The following is a 16,593-nucleotide window of genomic DNA, read 5'->3' as shown; positions in this document are numbered from 1 at the left end:
AGTCTATAGACTGCCTGTAGGATGTGTATTGCCTATAGACTGCTTTCTAGGGTTTGTCTGTAGAGACTCTATAAACTTTATAGAGGGGAATCCCCCAAGGTGGAGTAGATTTGTAATAAGGGGGTAATTGCTTCGAGTTATTGATCAATTCGCTCTCGCCCTACCATCTGCTAGCCGTCCTGGCTATAGCTCAGTTGGCAGAGTGACTGCTCCGGTGAAGCGGTGGTCCCGCGGTGGAACCCCGGACCAGGCCGAATTTTTCTTTACGAAGTTTCTGAGAAAGCTGTATAACTTTCCTCTGTAGCCATATGGCTGCGTTCGAGTGGATGCCAATGATTGATTACTCGCTTATTAGACAGAAATCTATTGAGTCTATAGACTAAAGAAATTTCTGCAAGGGTGGGGACTCGGAACGAGTAATCTTCGGTGTTTCGGACTAGGCCATTTTTAGAGACCAGTTTGTGAGCCACTGAGGGCGACGCGGCTTCTCCGTGTTGCGGGGCTGGAGAATGTGAGGGCAGAGTTTGGCGTGTACCTAATGCTTTACAGTGTGGTAGTCGGCGGGCGCAATATTGTTGCCGACGATAACGATTCGTGTGGGAAGCAGCTGTTTTTGAAGCTCGTACGGGAGATTTTTTTTTTTCCCTCATTAGGCAATAGGTTTCTATCGGTGCGTTTAACCCTTGGACACATTTTTTTTTGTTTTCATTGAACTGAAATATTTTATAGCCTGAATAGTATATACAGGCTTTAAGAAAATAAATTTATTAGTTTTACAGCGCAAAATATTAGCGGTTGGCGTTTATTTTTTTTTTTTTTTTGCTGGGATCTTCAAGGCTTCGTACAAAGTGTCATAATTAATGAGAAAAAAAAGCAGCATCGAAATGCCGCGACTTATCAGGAAAACACTCGAAGAATCGGGGAAATAATCTATATTTTGAAGGTGCACATTTACGCTTGAAATTGCGAAAATAAAAAAAAAAATTCCCAAGCAGCTTTTGTTGCGAACTGGCAAGTGTGTGATTGGCAGCTGCCGCCATCTGTCCCACGCGCCTGTCACTAGCATGAGCTGCGCATGCGCAGTAGGGGCTGGCGGCTATGTTTTCAACCAAGGGAACTGGAGGATAAGCGGCGCGCAGAGTGGCCTTGTGAAAAAGGCGGATTGTGTCACACATAGCGCGTTACTCTGTTCGAGTGTAGCGAACTTAAATGTGAAGTGTGGTAGGACTCGAAAAGGAAATGCGGGTGGGCGGGAATTTAACAGCGCGGCCGGCAGTATATTTGGAAGTAAGCATTCGGCCCGCCGCGGTGGCTCGGTGGTTATGGTGCTCGTCTGCTTACCCGAAAGACGCGGGTTCTATCCCGGCCGCGGCAGTCACATTTCGATGGAGGCGAAATTCTAGAGGCCCGCGTACTATGCGATGTCAGTGCACGTGAAAGAACCCCAGGTGGTCGAAATTTCCGGAGCCCTTCACTACTGAGCCCTCCCTCATAGCCGGAGTCGCTTTGGGACGTTAAACCACGAACAACCTGTTTTATTTATCACCCGAAGCTGTTTCCGCAACCGAAACTTAGCTAGCCTATACTTTAGTAAAACACTCCACCGTGTCAGAGAAAGAAATAATTACAGTTCCAGACAGCATAGAACTTCGAGACGTCCAACTTTATCTCTTGTTTCCGCAAAAAATGATTTTTTTTTTCGAGGTGCGAAATGGCCCTACTATTCTGTTCAGCAGAGATCTAAATTTAATGTAGCCGGCATCACCGACTTCGTCAAAATAGCTCTGGACGCTGCGAAAAAAAAAAAAGGTTGAAAAGTCGCGTGCACAATCGTATACATGCCGTGCCGCAAATGGTAATGTGCCATAAAACACAGTGCAAATACAACACAACAATACTTTTCAGACCAAGAACAGCAAAGAAAAACGTTTCATGCAGATGAGCGCCTCACAACGCTGTGGATTTTCGAAACGGACTGGATTTGCGAATACCCATTTAGACTCTATATAGACAAACCCTAGAGAACAGTCTATAGGCAATACAAATTCTATAGACAGTGTATAGACAATCTATAGATTTATGGCCATACACTTTAGGAGTCTTTTGTTTATAAACTGCCTATAGACTATGAATGGGCAAAAAGAAATATCTGTAGGAAGGCAGTAGAGTCTACAAGAAGTCTATAGACATTATACAGACCATTTTTGCAAGGGGAGCCAAATCGAAGCGTTATCTAAGCTACGACCTCGGCAGCGCGCAGCAGCTGACCATTATTTGCCAGCCTGATACGAAGTTAAACCGTGGAGCGCTGCGACCGCGCACCGTAATGAGCATTACAGATAGCGTTTTTTTTTTTTGCGTCCGCGAACGTGAGCTTGTTTTCGAACTTTTTAAACGTCACGTGGCTATTTTTTTGCGTCGCTGTTACTGTCTTGTTTGCACAGCCCAGATACACTATTCGGGTAGTGGTCGATAGCGCGTGCTTGTATCGATACGGAGTAAGAGGACACGATAAGGTGTGCTGTGGTATGTGGTATGGTGCGGTGCGTGGTATGTAACGTTGTGTACGGTATGTGATGTGGTGTGTGGCTTGTGACATGATGTGTGGTGTGGTGCAGTCGGGGAAAAAAGTCTCCGGAGCACGTGTTCCTCAAACAAAGCCGATAGCTCTACTATTAGCCGGCGGTTGGTGACCAGACTTGTGGAGATGAGAGAATAAAATCTTGTTCCTTCATCTCCACAAGTGTGGCCTCCAGCCGTCGGCTAATTGCAGATCTATCGGCTTCGTTTGAGGAACGCGTGGTCCAGATACTTTTGTCCCCGACAGTACATGGGCTTTAGCGTCCCGTACACGTGTGAGGGGCGCTGTATTGGAGTTCCCCGTAATAATTTCCGCCTCTTGGGGTTCTTTAAAGTTCACTGACGCCGCACACCAGAGGGCCAGGTTGTACGGATAGGGGTGCAGTTAAGTTTACAAAAGAGCTGCGAGTATTTCAGTTAAGCTTTAAAAGGTATCTCAGCACTGTGTCCACACGTCGGTATTCTTATCTCCCTATAATGGGCATATCATCCGCTTTCCCGTCCTTCGAGGACAACCGGGGAAACGAAGGCAGGAAACAGAACTCTGAGTCACACGTGACAGGTCGGTCTCTTCCGCTGCAAATCTCGCGTTCCGCGAACTTTTGCAGACAGATAAATATTGACATCCCTTTTGTATCGGGGCGGGGCGAGTGTCACATTGCCCATTGAATAAAGTAGTTAATTGCCCTGTTTATTTTCTAGCTGCTCACGTCCTTTTGAATCCTATTTTGTTCATTTTTCGTTCACCGCCATTCAAGGCTGTTTTTCATGTTGTAAGCTGTACTACTACGATTTTCGTGGCGTTTCGTGCAATTTCTCCACTTTTCTTTTGCACAACTAACACTCCAGTCTTCTCTTGCTCATCTCTGCAGCTGATGTGTTAATTTTGCTTTCACTATCAGTAAAACCCAGAGCTACTGGAAGGCTGAACATGTTCTTTCCAACGTCTGGTTATGTAGATTTAGAGTCTACAAGAACATTTTTAATGTTTTCTACAGTCCTCCCGCATGCTACACAAATATCATCCCCCTGTTCATACACTTGCTTCTATATTGCCCGGTTCTAAGGCAGCCTGATCTATAGCCCTGAAATATAGGTACTGCCTCTGGTACAGCGTTTCCTTTCGGATTTCATTCTTAGCAGCTCTGTATTCACGAAGTGATTCTTTTGTTTCTATTTATTGCCTCCACTTATCAACCGACATTATCGTGATTGGTCTGTATAAGTAAGTCTTGGCCTTCTTTCCTTTACCTTTGGTTTGGTTTATGTGGGTTTAAATCCCAAAACGACTCAGGCCATGAGGGACGCCGTAGTGAAGGGCTCCGGAAATTTCGACCACCTGGGGTTCTACAACGTGCACTGACGTCGCACAGCACACGGGCCTTCAGAATTTCGCCTCCATCGAAATGCGTCCGTCGCGGCCGCGGGATCGAACCCGCGTCTTTCGGGTCAGCAGCCGAGCGCCATAACCACTGAGCTAGTAAATTATACTTAGTCGTCTGCATGCTTTGCAGCCTATCTTCTGGTACCTGCGTACTCTGAAAGACTTGCTCTATAGCTTTCAACAAAGACTCCGTGCTTTTGGACCTCAGTTGAGTGATCAGCTTTATCGGAATTTTATCAGTGCTGTGTTCTTAGGAATCCTTTCCAGCGCTCTCCTCTGTAGTCTAGGTTCTCCAAACTTAACTTTTCGTCTTTACCGTTGCAGCGTCTGTTGGCTTAGAGAGCACCCCTCCACTTGCTTTAAATGTGTCTCGAATTACCGCATGGATGTAGCAGTCCAAAGCCGCGCTCCATTTTAGATTTTCACCTTCCTCATCCTGTTTAAAATCATGTATGTGTTCGGTCTTCCTACGTATGCTATTCATACTATTCCAAAATTCCCTCGGACCGCATTTATATATCTTTTCTCCAACCTCCATCATCCAACCCCTTATAGAAATTTATTTAGACAGTCTATAGACTATCCATATACAAACCCTAGAGAAATCTATAGGCAGTACAAATCATTTAGACAGTCTATAGACAATGTATAGGTTTATGGCCATACACTTTTAGTAGTCTTCTGTCTATAGACAGACTATAGACTATGAATAGACAAAAAGAAATGTCTATAGGAAGGCAGTAGAGTCTTTAAGAAGTCTATAGACTCTATAGACCACTTCCATAGGGGACGAGCACTTTCCGCTTTAATTTTCGCGTCTACGAGTTCGTGGACATGAAACTTGCGATGTCGGTATACGTGTGCCATTTTCTGCCCACCTCCTCCAGACTGTCCCCGGCCTTCTTGGCCGCTCTGTGCTCTTACTCGATGCCTGTCCCCCGAGTTCAACTGCCTGTTTAATTTCCGCATTCCACCAGCTTAATTCTTTCTGCCTTTCCTGACTGCAGCAGCCAGCTGTGGGCCGCAGCGCATAGAGACAGCGGACCGCTTGACGACAGCACACCTGTCCGTCTACTGCTGCACGTGTCCTGCTTTGTGCACGTGTTTCGTAATTACCGGATTCCGCCGGCTGATTGATTGCGCGCTCGAAACTGAAAGCGTCGACCGCTGCATGGCGTCGCGTGTGACCGCCGTCTGTCTGTCTGTCGGGCAGAGCACATTTTTGCGCTGCTCGCCGATAACCCCGTCGGGTTCAGAATACTCCCCCCCCCCCTCCCCACTTTCACTCTTAGCTTTATTTTTTTTTTGTCCGCAGTTTTTGAGCGGATGTATTTTCGAAAAATTTTCCTGTTTCAGCCCTCTCAACAAATCGAAACACATGCATAGGTCGTACACTCTGAAGCGAAAGGAGTAAAAAAGGGAGTAATCTGTTCTCTAACACACTCCCTTTTATGAAAGCGAGTGCGCCAGAGGACAGCTTACCCCATCTTTTACTCAACGATATAGTCGGTGACTCCAAGGTTGCAGTGGTGAACTTTGCCAGGAGGAAGGTCACCCACCCTGACGAACGGAATCCGGCGGACCGCAACGGACGACCGCAAAATTCACATACTCTGGACATCCGCACACGCATCCCCGTCTGCAAATGAAGCAGCTCGCGAAATGGCTCGAGGCCTTGCTTTCCCCGCCAGTGGATGATACCGAGGGCTTCACAGACAAAGATGTCTTGTGTGTTACAGAGAGATCACACAACATTACAGGCTCCATAGAGCGAAGTACTCCCCCCGCTGCTAAATCATTGACGAAGAGTCAAGCCACGAATTGGCGCCGTACATTCCCGGTTATGTGTAGTCTTTATTATCCGGGGCAGTATTCAAACGAGTGCAAGATATATGTAACGGCAAAGCGGATCTCAACCATATTCTTTGGGAATGCCCTCCTGCCCCCCTGGAGGTAAGAAAGATAGTCGCTTGGCCAATGGGAGGCTCTCCTAGTCAGCTCCGATCCGGAGACTCGATCAGACAAAGGTCGTCCAACTGGCCGAATACGCCGCCAGAAGCCAGGACCTTCTGGCCATCGTTTAGGCATTGGAAATAACCGTTGGAAATAAAAAGTTTTACAATCCAATCCCATATAGGCGTATTTGTGTTTGAGTGTAACTTCTATCTCCGTAAGGTTAAACTTGATTGCTATATTTGAAGGTATAATTTCCAAGTTGCTAATTTCACTCGTATTAGTTTACGCGGGTTATTTTTTGATACGACGTGGTTGGAGTGAAAATGCGTTTCGAGCCACCTTAGACAATTTCTCACCCATCATTATCACTGCTGGCTGCCCTGAACGAAATGCATTTTTGTAGCAGGCATATTCAACGGAAGTGATACGTACTTGCAAGTCTTGAAACTGCCTCGTATCGCTTGCCGAAGTCCATATTTCTACGAGTCCACGTTTCGCTTGCCACTGCAAACTTTACGCACGCTCAGGTGCATAAAAGATACATTATAGTTATAATATAGTGTTTATTTAGGGCGCATACCCATACTATGCACATATACTATGGGGCGGACCAAGGTAACAGAGGGCGCGGTCACCATTCACTGAATAAGCCCCTTTTCGTGTTTGGTTTATGCTGGGTTGCACACGTCGCACTTTGCCCCCTTAGCGATATAATGGCCTGATGCTCGGCTTATTTAGGGTGAAGTGTTTAGGAAATTTGTTTGACCCCACCTTGAGTAGAAGAGAATACCTTGTGCCGTGGCGCTGTTTGGCCACAGATGCCCTTGCGCCATAAAAATCCATCATCATCATCAGCATCAATATAAAGCTGGCTTCCCCAGGTCACGCTTTGCTTTTAACAGTGGTGGCGCCCCAGACTGTATCAGTAAGCAGAGCTTAAACTGGCGAAAATGCTCACCTCATATGCTGGTGCTATAGACATACTGGGTGCACGTATTGTTGCCAGGGGAACTACGCTGTCGTGTTCCGCTTCACGAAACACGTAGACTAAGTTGTTTAATATTCTGTTTCGCCTCGCCGCTATTACGCGGGCAAGCAGTGTTGAGGCTATGGCCTGTTCTCCGGTATAAGGGCGAGCGAGATACAGAAGACGCCGCTCTCCAGCTTCTGCAGATCGGTGTTCGGCACCCGGCGACGCGTCGTCTCTGCTGCCCAACGGCCTCACTCCCTCCTCCTCGCTAAAAATCCACCTGTCGAACGTAGTGACCGTACAAGAGGCGCGAATAAGGTTGCAATGCATATAGGAGTCAAGCTACCGGAGTGAACGCCTCCGTGGGTTTGGTCATGTGATGAGGAGGACTGAAGGACCCGTCGGAAGAAGGGTATTGTTGCAGATGGTCAGCAGAGGGGAGAGGACACGGAGACAACCAAAGACAAGATGGGGAGAGCTGGCGGAGTAGAAGCGTGACAGCATGGAGGCAAGGCAGGAAGAGGCGGAGGTCGTCCCTTGGAGACAGTTTCCCCACGTATACAAGTGGGGTAGAAAGGTTAATTGGAGAGACAAGGGAGAGGCATTTGCCCTGCAGGGGGTATAGTCAGGCTGATGCTGGCGATGATAAGCTGAAGGTGGAATAACTGTAGTGTCTCCTGCCTGGGTCTCCTCCCCTTAAAAAAAAAAAAAAATTCTTTAGACAGTCTGACTGTCCATAGACTTCTGTCTATAAAGCCTATAGACTCTCTATAGACAAACCCTAGAGAGCAACCTATAGGCTATACAAATCCTATAGACAGTCTATAGACAAGGCTTTAGATATATGGCCATACACTTTTAGTAGACTTTTGTCTATAGATAGTCTACAGACTACGAATAGACAAAAATAAACATCTATAGGAAGACAATAGGGTCTATAGGTAGTGTATAGAATTTCTACAGACCATTTTTATAAAGGGATCCTCCAGGTGATGGAAGCCGGCGATTACGAACGGGGTACATGTACAGACTTTCTGTGCATCTTTCCCAGCCTGTAGAGCGGCGGCGGTGGTGAGTCTGCAAGCTAGCTGCTGCGCTGTTCGCGTGCTCGCATTGCGCGAGCCCGACGAGCGAGGCTGCAGGGGTGTCGGATGGCAGCAGAGCCGCGCTGAGCGCCGTCGTCGTGTACCTTGGTTCCGTCTTTTCGCCGCATACGTGTACGAGCGAATCTGGGCTGAGTCAGAGCTCGGCGATCCTGCGGTGTGCACGAGTTCATCCAACCCGGCGCGGCTCGATAACTGCGTGCGCCCAGTTCCGTCGCAAATATTTCTCCACTCTCGCGTTGTTGTTTTTTCGGCGGAATTCCGTTTATCAGAGTCGACGTTGTATTATGTTTGTTACATGCGTATGAGTAGAGCTTAACAACGTGCAGCCTTTGCCAAAAGTTCCCAGGCTGCACTGTCTGCTTCTCATTCGAATAGTAGAAGAGCCCTTGCGGCTTCCCTAAAGATCGAAAAGTTCTCGTAAGGCGAGGACAAGGGTTCTCCTTGCCATACAGAGAATTAGATCTTGAAGCCTGGCATAATAGATTCAATATACGACTGAGGAGCAAGCCGTCTAGCCTGGTTACTTTTGGCAAAGACTGTACGTCCCGATGTACTCTGAGCAGGCCTGTCTCCTGGGGTATACTTTTTTGTGTGTCATTTTAAAACGTTTTCTCTCCTTCTCTCCCGTCGTGATGTACATATGTTCGCTACGAAGGAACAGCTGCGGACGAAGACTACGTGCAGAATAAAAGTAAACATTTTCGCTTCTCCCCCGAAGTGAAGAAGGCACAGCGACAGTTGTGTACCGCTGCCCACACTCGGCTACTCCATTGCGCGAACGGCGTGTGTGCTGATTTGCCACGGTCAGTGGATTGAACTTCGTGGATTGGATTGACCACACACATGGATTCCAATCATCGGGTGGCCAAATGGGGAGCCCCCGATTTATGTTGCGTCCGCCTCACAACGGCGTAAGCCCCGCAGGGTGTCTCGGTTGCTGAAAAAAAGATTGAACGTCACCCGTGTTCGCTTTGAGTATTCGGCGTGCCGTGGTCGGCGTCTTCTCAAGGTGGAAGCCATTCTCGAGCATGATGTCATGATCAACGCTAATCTTACTCCTTTGACTCGAAGAAAAGAAAAGAAAAACACCATCTATTTTAGCCGATGCTCTCGATGGAGGGCATGGCTGTCCATCGCGTCCAGGAAAGTCGCGAGCATTCGTTGCTCGCAGACTACCGCTTGCGCCATTTCACATGCCCCCCTCTGAGCGGGCATTTCGCGAGCGTGTCGTCTCCATCCATGTCTCCATCGAACTGCGGCGCCGTCGACGACAAGCAAGCGAGTTAGGTGTACCTCCTCCCGCAGGGTGCCTGTCTGGCTTGTTCGGCGCGCTCTGCCGCGGGACACCTGGCAACGTTCCCAACTCGGTGTTGGTCTAGTCCGGCCGCCGCCGCCGCTCGCATAAAAATGCATGCCCGCCGGCGGCGCTATCTGCACAGCCGTTTCATTCACGTCCAGCCGACAAGCTCTACAACGTCCGGGTCGAGCAAGCAGCCCGCCTTCTTTTTTCTGCGTATTCGCGCCGTGCGGCGAGGTGCGTATATATTGCCTGTGGCAACGCGAAAATCGCTATTTGCCAGCTCAGTCCTATATTTTCTTACTTTTCTTCCATCTCCCTCGCCCTTGGCAGCGTTCCCGCTTCGCTGTTTGTCGTGACTCGCACAAACGCCGCAGTTGTGGCTCTCGAGTAACTTCATTCATCGCGATTGCAGAGCCTGCGTATATATTACTACAGCATTCCATTAGGAGCTGCGGTCTATACTCCTTCCGAGCTCTCGTTACGCGCAAAAAAAAAATCGCCGCGCGCGTATGTCCTCCGCACACCCATTTCCGTTTTCCCTCTTTCACGCCCCCCATTACTCCACCCCCACCACCGTATGTGTGTGCACCTAGCGGTGGGCTTCACTCTATACGGCGCGCTATAAGTTCCTACTGGATGCTGTCACCGCCGTTAGGCCTAGAGGCTGTACGCTGTAACCGTCGCGTAGTACAAGCAAGGGGGCCCGTGTATACATGACACCCACGCGCGCGTTTTCGAAAACAGCACCAGCAGCGCGCATGCGCCGTAGAGACAGCGTAAGGAAGGAGTGGTAGTATATACGGCCTCTTCTAAGATGGAGGTGTGGTGACTAAGTCACCGGCAGATGGACGGACGGACGCCGCCTTGTTATTCTCACTGGTGACTAAGCGCGGCTGTGTGACTCCGCTCTCTCTTCAAGTGGCTACCACATGGCTGCTGCTGCTGCCGTGTACGCTTCCCCCCCCCCTCCCCCTCTCGCCAATCCGACGCCATCGTATCTGCTCCTTCCCTTCTTGTGTGTTGCGGGTTGCACGTTTGATAGTCACCATCCCTGAGTCACTACCTTAGATCGTGTGTGTGTGCGAGCGGAACGCCTTCTCCTGTTCTGGGAAATCTGCGAGGACTCTTTTCCTGGCGTCGCCTTGGCGGCGCCGTCGTTATAAGCGTTATGTGTGTACCAGCGCTCACAATCGCTCGCCCAGGCCTATCGTAACTGCGGATGGTGGTGATGGCTCTCCGTGCTTGGCCTCGCGGCTTCCTGTACCCCCCCCCCCCCCCCCCCCCCCCCCCCCCTTTAACCCTAGGCGTTTGTGCCGCGGGCTCCGAGCTGAGCTGGCGCCTTCCGGGGTTGAGTCTTCGCTCGCTCTCTCTATGCGAAGAAGACAGTCTCGTGACTGACTAGGCGCGCGCTGCTGTCAATTCCTCTGCTTGTTCTGCTTATCTCTGTTCTTTTCTTGTGCGGTTGGCGTTGTTGTATCTCTCCATGTGTTCTTCCATCCTGTGACCTTTGTGCTCGCGCCGGCGTCCGGTTTTCCTTGGATGTCTTATCTCGCGCGGACAAGGGCAGGCGATTCACCCGAGATGCCCCGGAGGGCGCCTGTTGCTTTATTTAACTTGGAAGCGTAACTGGTTACGGAGAGTTGCGTAAACTTGCGCGTTATGCCATCTGGCCGCACTTGTTCGCTTTCGTGAAGTGAGCGGCACTTTATTTGTTCAGCGTTTTGGACGAACTGTTCGCGGTCGTTAAGCAGCTCGTGTGATTCTTGCTCTTTGTGTTATTTTTGTTTTCAAGAATTAGTTATTACATATATTTCTTTAGTTTCACATGAGATAGACTGGGGCTTTCCAAACCGCAAGGCCTAGTGACGTGTCGGAGCAATCAGACGTTGTCGTCTTCTTCAGCCAGGTTTCGTCTATTACAGAACAAGTATACCTCTTCCATTGATACGCAGTCATCCCTGCCTGACCTGTACCAGTCGTGGCTGTAGACTATACTAACTCAAGGTAATCGGACTTAAATCGTGCGTAAACGCACGAGTGGTTAAATTTAATCTGAGGAGTTACAATTTTTCAAGTATTACGCTGAGGACGGCCTCTAGCCGTTGAAGTAGGTATGTGTTCATACTGTTACATTTTTTTTTCGCGACTAAATGGCAGCTGTAAAGTTTTTGGATGGAAAAAAATGTCGAATCGATTACTTATGCCTACGCTATACACATACGCTCATGCTAGAACTTATAGCTTGGTCTTGAACACGCGTCAAGCTGGTCGCTTTATCCACTTTGTTGGATTAACCTCACAGTTTCTGCTGGTTAAGCACTTAACGGTACCTCGCTATAAGTGGCTGAAGCCCGCGCACCACATCTCTAGAAGTGTTGCAGAGTCGCCCGGGTGAGTCATCTGTGCCGTTGTTGGCTTTAGGGGGTAAGCAGCTAGAAGCGGTCGGGTTAGCCAGCTTGGTGGTTAATTAGTGGCGTAAAGTGTCAGGGCTGTTCGCACGAATGCTCTATTTGTCGTCCCCACGCCACACAGATGTGTTGTTTGCCGACGGCCTAGTGTGAGGCATTGCTAACGGAATTTAATTTTGAGACATCCTAATCCGGAGAGCGAAAGAACGTCGTTAATGTTCACTCGAAATACAGTCGTCTCCTTTAATACGACCCCCGGCCATTAATATGAACGACTTGAACTATGGACAGTTTTTTAGGCGATCAAATTTTTTCAGTCTATTTACGCCTAGTTAATATGGAAACCCGCTGTCCAGACAATGGACAGCTTGAAAATGGACAGCGCCCATTGGCGCGTATGTATTTCCCGACTGCCCCAATGAGATCTTCCCTTTCCTGTATTTTTAGTGTAGCGCACCAATGGAAGCTAGTGTTAAAGTGTAAACTCCTTAGTGACGACATTTCTCCTTTTTTTTAATATATCGTAGTGCTAAGGCGCCCGGTCGGCACGCATTTGCCGCCCTCCCTAAGTTGCTTATATGCTCCGTTGAAAGGCGCATTCAACACCACGAGACGCTATTGTTCTAAAGCTGATGTTGATCAGCATATAATTCATGTGAAGCTGCAAAGGTTTTGTCTAAATTTTAATTTTCTGCACACCGCTAAGTACACAAGCAAACCATAATCAGTGAAGTGCTTTTTTTTCTCACTAATTTGTTTTGTTTTTCATCACGATTCGTTATTATCGACGACTCGCTTTATGGATATTTTTGTTCGGGAACCAAAGTGTGCAAATTAACGAGGCACGACTAAGCGCAGTTCAGCGTTCTAATGTACCAAACTCAGGGGTGTAATTCTTTTCGTAAGTCGTGGCCCAAGTCGGTACGAAACGCCGACCGGCTCGACATCATGCATGAAGAGGGCCGACAGTTCGGCGTGGGCTAAGTGACATTTCGGAGTGGGATGACAGCGTGACACTGTTCAGGGAAACACAGAAAATGCGCAACAAATGTATGTTGATTACCACTGTGTGGAATTCCGGTCAAAGAACTTTGCGCACACTTTTCTGTCGACACTCTGTCGAATGCCGAGGAAAACGTTCGCAAGCGGAGGCGAAATGTGGAGCTTTTGCGTACGGTGTAATTATAGTCCTTAAGTGAAATAATTCAAAATCGAATCAGAAGGTACGCTGTTTCTGAAACCAAGTGGGTCATAACTCGAAGCTCGTACACCTGTCGCGGCAGGATCTCGCGAGGTCCTAGGCTCGACTCACCGGACGCAGTCCGGTGATCGAATTTAGCAGTGGATGTGTGTTACGTACTTGGTTTAAGGCTTCGTCTTCTTGGTTTGATTTTTTTGCCCGTTCATTTGTAGCAGTGCAGTGGCGTCGTTTACATGCTAATGACGATGGCAAAATAAATTGAATAAAATACTAGCGTAAAATGTCATTACGGTAAAATGAATTTAATTGACAACGCGATAAATCCGTGGCACCCCAGAATGGCAGCCAGTGGCAGCCCGGAGACGTAAAAAAAAAAGAAGTCATCATTAAAGTTTGTGTCGGGAACGGCGCGACAGAACGGAACACACAAAAAGCTGATCGACTGGCAGGCGCGTCATATGTTTCTGTTTGTGTTTATTTGCTCCTTCGGGCAACATACAGGTATTGCCCACGAGGCAAGACAAAAGGAGGTGCTAAACCTCCTGACTGGGTCTTGACCTCGCGTGGGTACAGCAGCAGGAGTGGCGTTGCAGTCGATAAATGGGAAAACGCTGACTGCAACATAATCTTACACAACCGCCACAAACTCAGTAATAGGCTCCGCTAAATAAATACAGATAAGAGCAGCAATGTGCGCTGAGTCATGTACGCATAGAAAATTTGTACAGAATGCAATTCCGCATAACATAACACAACATAACGAAACAAAACATATAACATAACATAACGCGTTCGATCTAATCCGGCCTAAGGATGTCGTAGTTATACATTCTTAAATCTGAACGATCAGAGACGTACAGTCGGGTACAAAAGTATCGGGACTACGTGCTCCTCAAACAAAGCCGATAGCTCTGCTATTAGCCGCCGGCTGGAGAGCACACTTGTTGAGACGAAAGTCAAAATTCTTGCTCTTTCATCTCTACGCCACGCAGCGGTCTGCACCTCACGTCTGTGCATATACTAACGGTACCTAATTGGAATGAAACGTCATCGTCAGCCTAACTATACGCCACTTCCAGGACAGAAGCCTCAACCACTGATCGCCAAATAACCCCCTGGCCTGCACCCGCCCTGGTATATCCCTGCAAACTTCCTTATCTATATATAAGGTTCCTGTTTTGCGACCTCGTTCCGGAAAAGGGTGTTTACTTGCGGTTTGTGTTCCGGATACCGCTTGGGAGCGGGGTACTCGTGTTCGAGTGTTGGGCACGGCGATTGCAGGGAACTCCAGATAAGGTCCCACACCTGCGGCTATGGCGGCGGCGCTAGTGTGCGCTGCATCCTTCGCTTATCGGAGCCGTCCTTGCCCTTTTGTAAAGGCTGCGGCCGGAAACGTGCTTCAGACCACGTATGCGCCGCATGCTGTGTATATACATATAGCACAGTACAGCCACTATGGGGCCGGGCTTTATATGTATAATGGATGCCGGCGAACATTGGCGATTGTCGTTCGGAGGAATGTGCTTATCGAAGCGGAGGGCGCAGCTATCCTATCTGCCCGCGTGGACCGGTACACTTTTTTTTCTCCCCTTTTCTATCTTTCGGCATGTCGCCGTGTTTACGCGGACGCTGTGTGCTTTTTCTTTCCTGCTTCTTTATATATCCGCGCGGGATGCCGATTGCGGATGAGTGGCTAATTCGTGCTGTTATCTCTGGCCGTTATGTTTGCTTCTGATTTTTTTTCTCTTTTGTTACTGGCGGCTTGCGTGTCAATGATTTGATCGCTTTTTAATTTCGAGCCTTTTGTACGCTGCGACGCAGATTGACCGTTCGGCTGTCCCGAATAGATGAGGACGGGTTATTGAATTGGTTCAGGTGTCCGACGATATATGCGAGACAGATACTGCGCCATTTCCTCCCCCCCAAAAAACCAATTTACAATCTTATTGAATTACTGCGTCCCGCGTACTCGTTCAGCCATTTGTGTGTGTTTTTTAAAATTATTTCAATAATTTTTGGCGTTTCGTTCGTTTTTTGTTATGCGCCATTATTCGCGCTTTTGCATTCCCGAGGACACAATTCTCTGTTGGGGCGTTATTCATTTCGTGGAGACCTTGTTTTTTAATTAAAGCAAGGAAGGTATTAATGCTTTAATTAATTTCCTGCCTGTCGTGTTGCGGCGAACAGCGGCCATTGTTTTAGTTGCAATCCAATTCGCTTCGATAACAGCGGCGCGCTTCGCGTTTACACGGGAATGCACAAACGCGTCTACGATCTCGAGCCACCCGCTTCAAGCGCCGTGAACGCGAAGCGGTGTCCGGGTGAAGTAACACTGTTTGGCGGGAGGGTAGTGTACTTAATTCATAGGGTTTCTTACTATTAACTAGAGGGAAAGCTGGCGCCTCGCCTACGGGAGTTTGCATCGAGCTCCCTCGAGACCACCTCAGCCACCATGGGCGCTCTAAGCATCATGGGGCGTAGAGCTACCGACGGCAGAACCACAACTTTTGGCCAAAAATAATGAAAAAACAAACGTTGTTCGATAACCAAGAATGTCCTAGCATTCAATACCCTTTCTATAAATTGCAACAGACGTAGAAAACCATGTAAATATAAAATTTCCCCAAATAAGCGGTGGCTTGCTCTCCTATTGGCCAAGTATTGCAGACCACAAAAGCCACCATTTCGTGCTTAACACTCACTTTTTTTTAAAATAGATGTTTTTGAAAAGAAAAATTGGCGCTTGAACACTTTAAAAGGTTCTTTAATGACATTTAAAAAACTGAAACCATTTATTTGCGTCGTGTGCTGTTGCGTTTTCGATACTATAGTTTTTGCGCACTACGTTTGCGCCAAAGTCGTCTGCGCCGTGAACGGAACGGGAAATCTATTCAACGCTATAAAGTGCGTGTATATTACTCGAGCTGTGGACATATACGAAAAGTCGGAAGACCTGCGGCGTGATTGCCTTGTGTCACAAAATGTTTTCACATTTCAACATCAGATGGCGCCACTGCGGCCTGCGCCATCGTTGCGTTCGGGTTGGCATACGATAAACAAAAAAGTGCTCACTGTAACCTCCCGCTAAATACTTGCGCATAACGTATACGTATAGGCGGTCGTGCGCTATACCAAAAGCATCTGACGCCGCGTCATACCCTTAAAGGCGGAGCTTAAATGTCCCCCCAATTTTTCTTCTCTTGCGTCCTCGTCCACTTTGCACAGCGATACCTTCTTTCAAGTGGAATTTGCGATGTTCAGATATTTAGGGGAATCCCCCAAGGTGGAGTAAATTTGTAATAAGCGAGCCGATTACTCATTGGCATCCACTCAAGCGCCGCCGTGCTAGCCGTTCCGGTTAGCTCATTCTGTAGAGCGACTGCTCCGGTGAAGCGGTAGTCCCGGGTTCGAACCCCGGACCAGGACGAATTCTTTCATCAACTGCGAAGTTTCTGTGCGAACTGTAAGCTTTCATTTGTAGCCGTATGGCTGCGCTTGAGTCGATGACTATGAGTGACGTGCCCCGTTATTACGACCCTTATTGGGCCGCCGCGGTGGCTCAGTGGTCTTCCAACTTTTATTCGTAAATGTACAACGCTCCACTAATACTGTATACGCACTTTTTACTTACAAATCAAAGTCGGAAGGCCTGCGGCATGATTATCTCTTGTCCACTTTGGCTCAGGGG

The 16,593-nt window shown here is 48.2% G+C and overlaps 1 protein-coding gene across 4 annotated transcripts in view; it reads left to right on the top strand.

Moving 5' to 3' along the window:
- kay (transcription factor kayak) overlaps positions 1-16,593 on the top strand; it is a 75,905-nt gene that overhangs the window by 14,729 nt on the left and 44,583 nt on the right. The window contains exon 1 of one of the 4 annotated variants that reach the window (XM_077666560.1): positions 9,388-9,530. The exons of 2 other annotated variants lie outside the window; for them this stretch is intronic. In XM_077666560.1, the coding sequence (XP_077522686.1) occupies positions 9,408-9,530 (123 nt within the window). In that variant the 5' untranslated portion in view covers positions 9,388-9,407. Of the gene's footprint in view, positions 1-9,387; positions 9,531-16,593 lie in introns of those variants that run through there. One more of the 4 variants, XM_077666557.1, reaches the window with a different exon arrangement.

Source organism: Amblyomma americanum, chromosome 5 (genome assembly GCF_052857255.1).
Source record: "Amblyomma americanum isolate KBUSLIRL-KWMA chromosome 5, ASM5285725v1, whole genome shotgun sequence".
Lineage (NCBI taxonomy): Eukaryota > Metazoa > Arthropoda > Arachnida > Ixodida > Ixodidae > Amblyomma > Amblyomma americanum.
The sequence above is the reverse complement of the archived record's forward strand: the minus strand, read 5'-3'. Positions and strand labels throughout refer to the sequence as shown.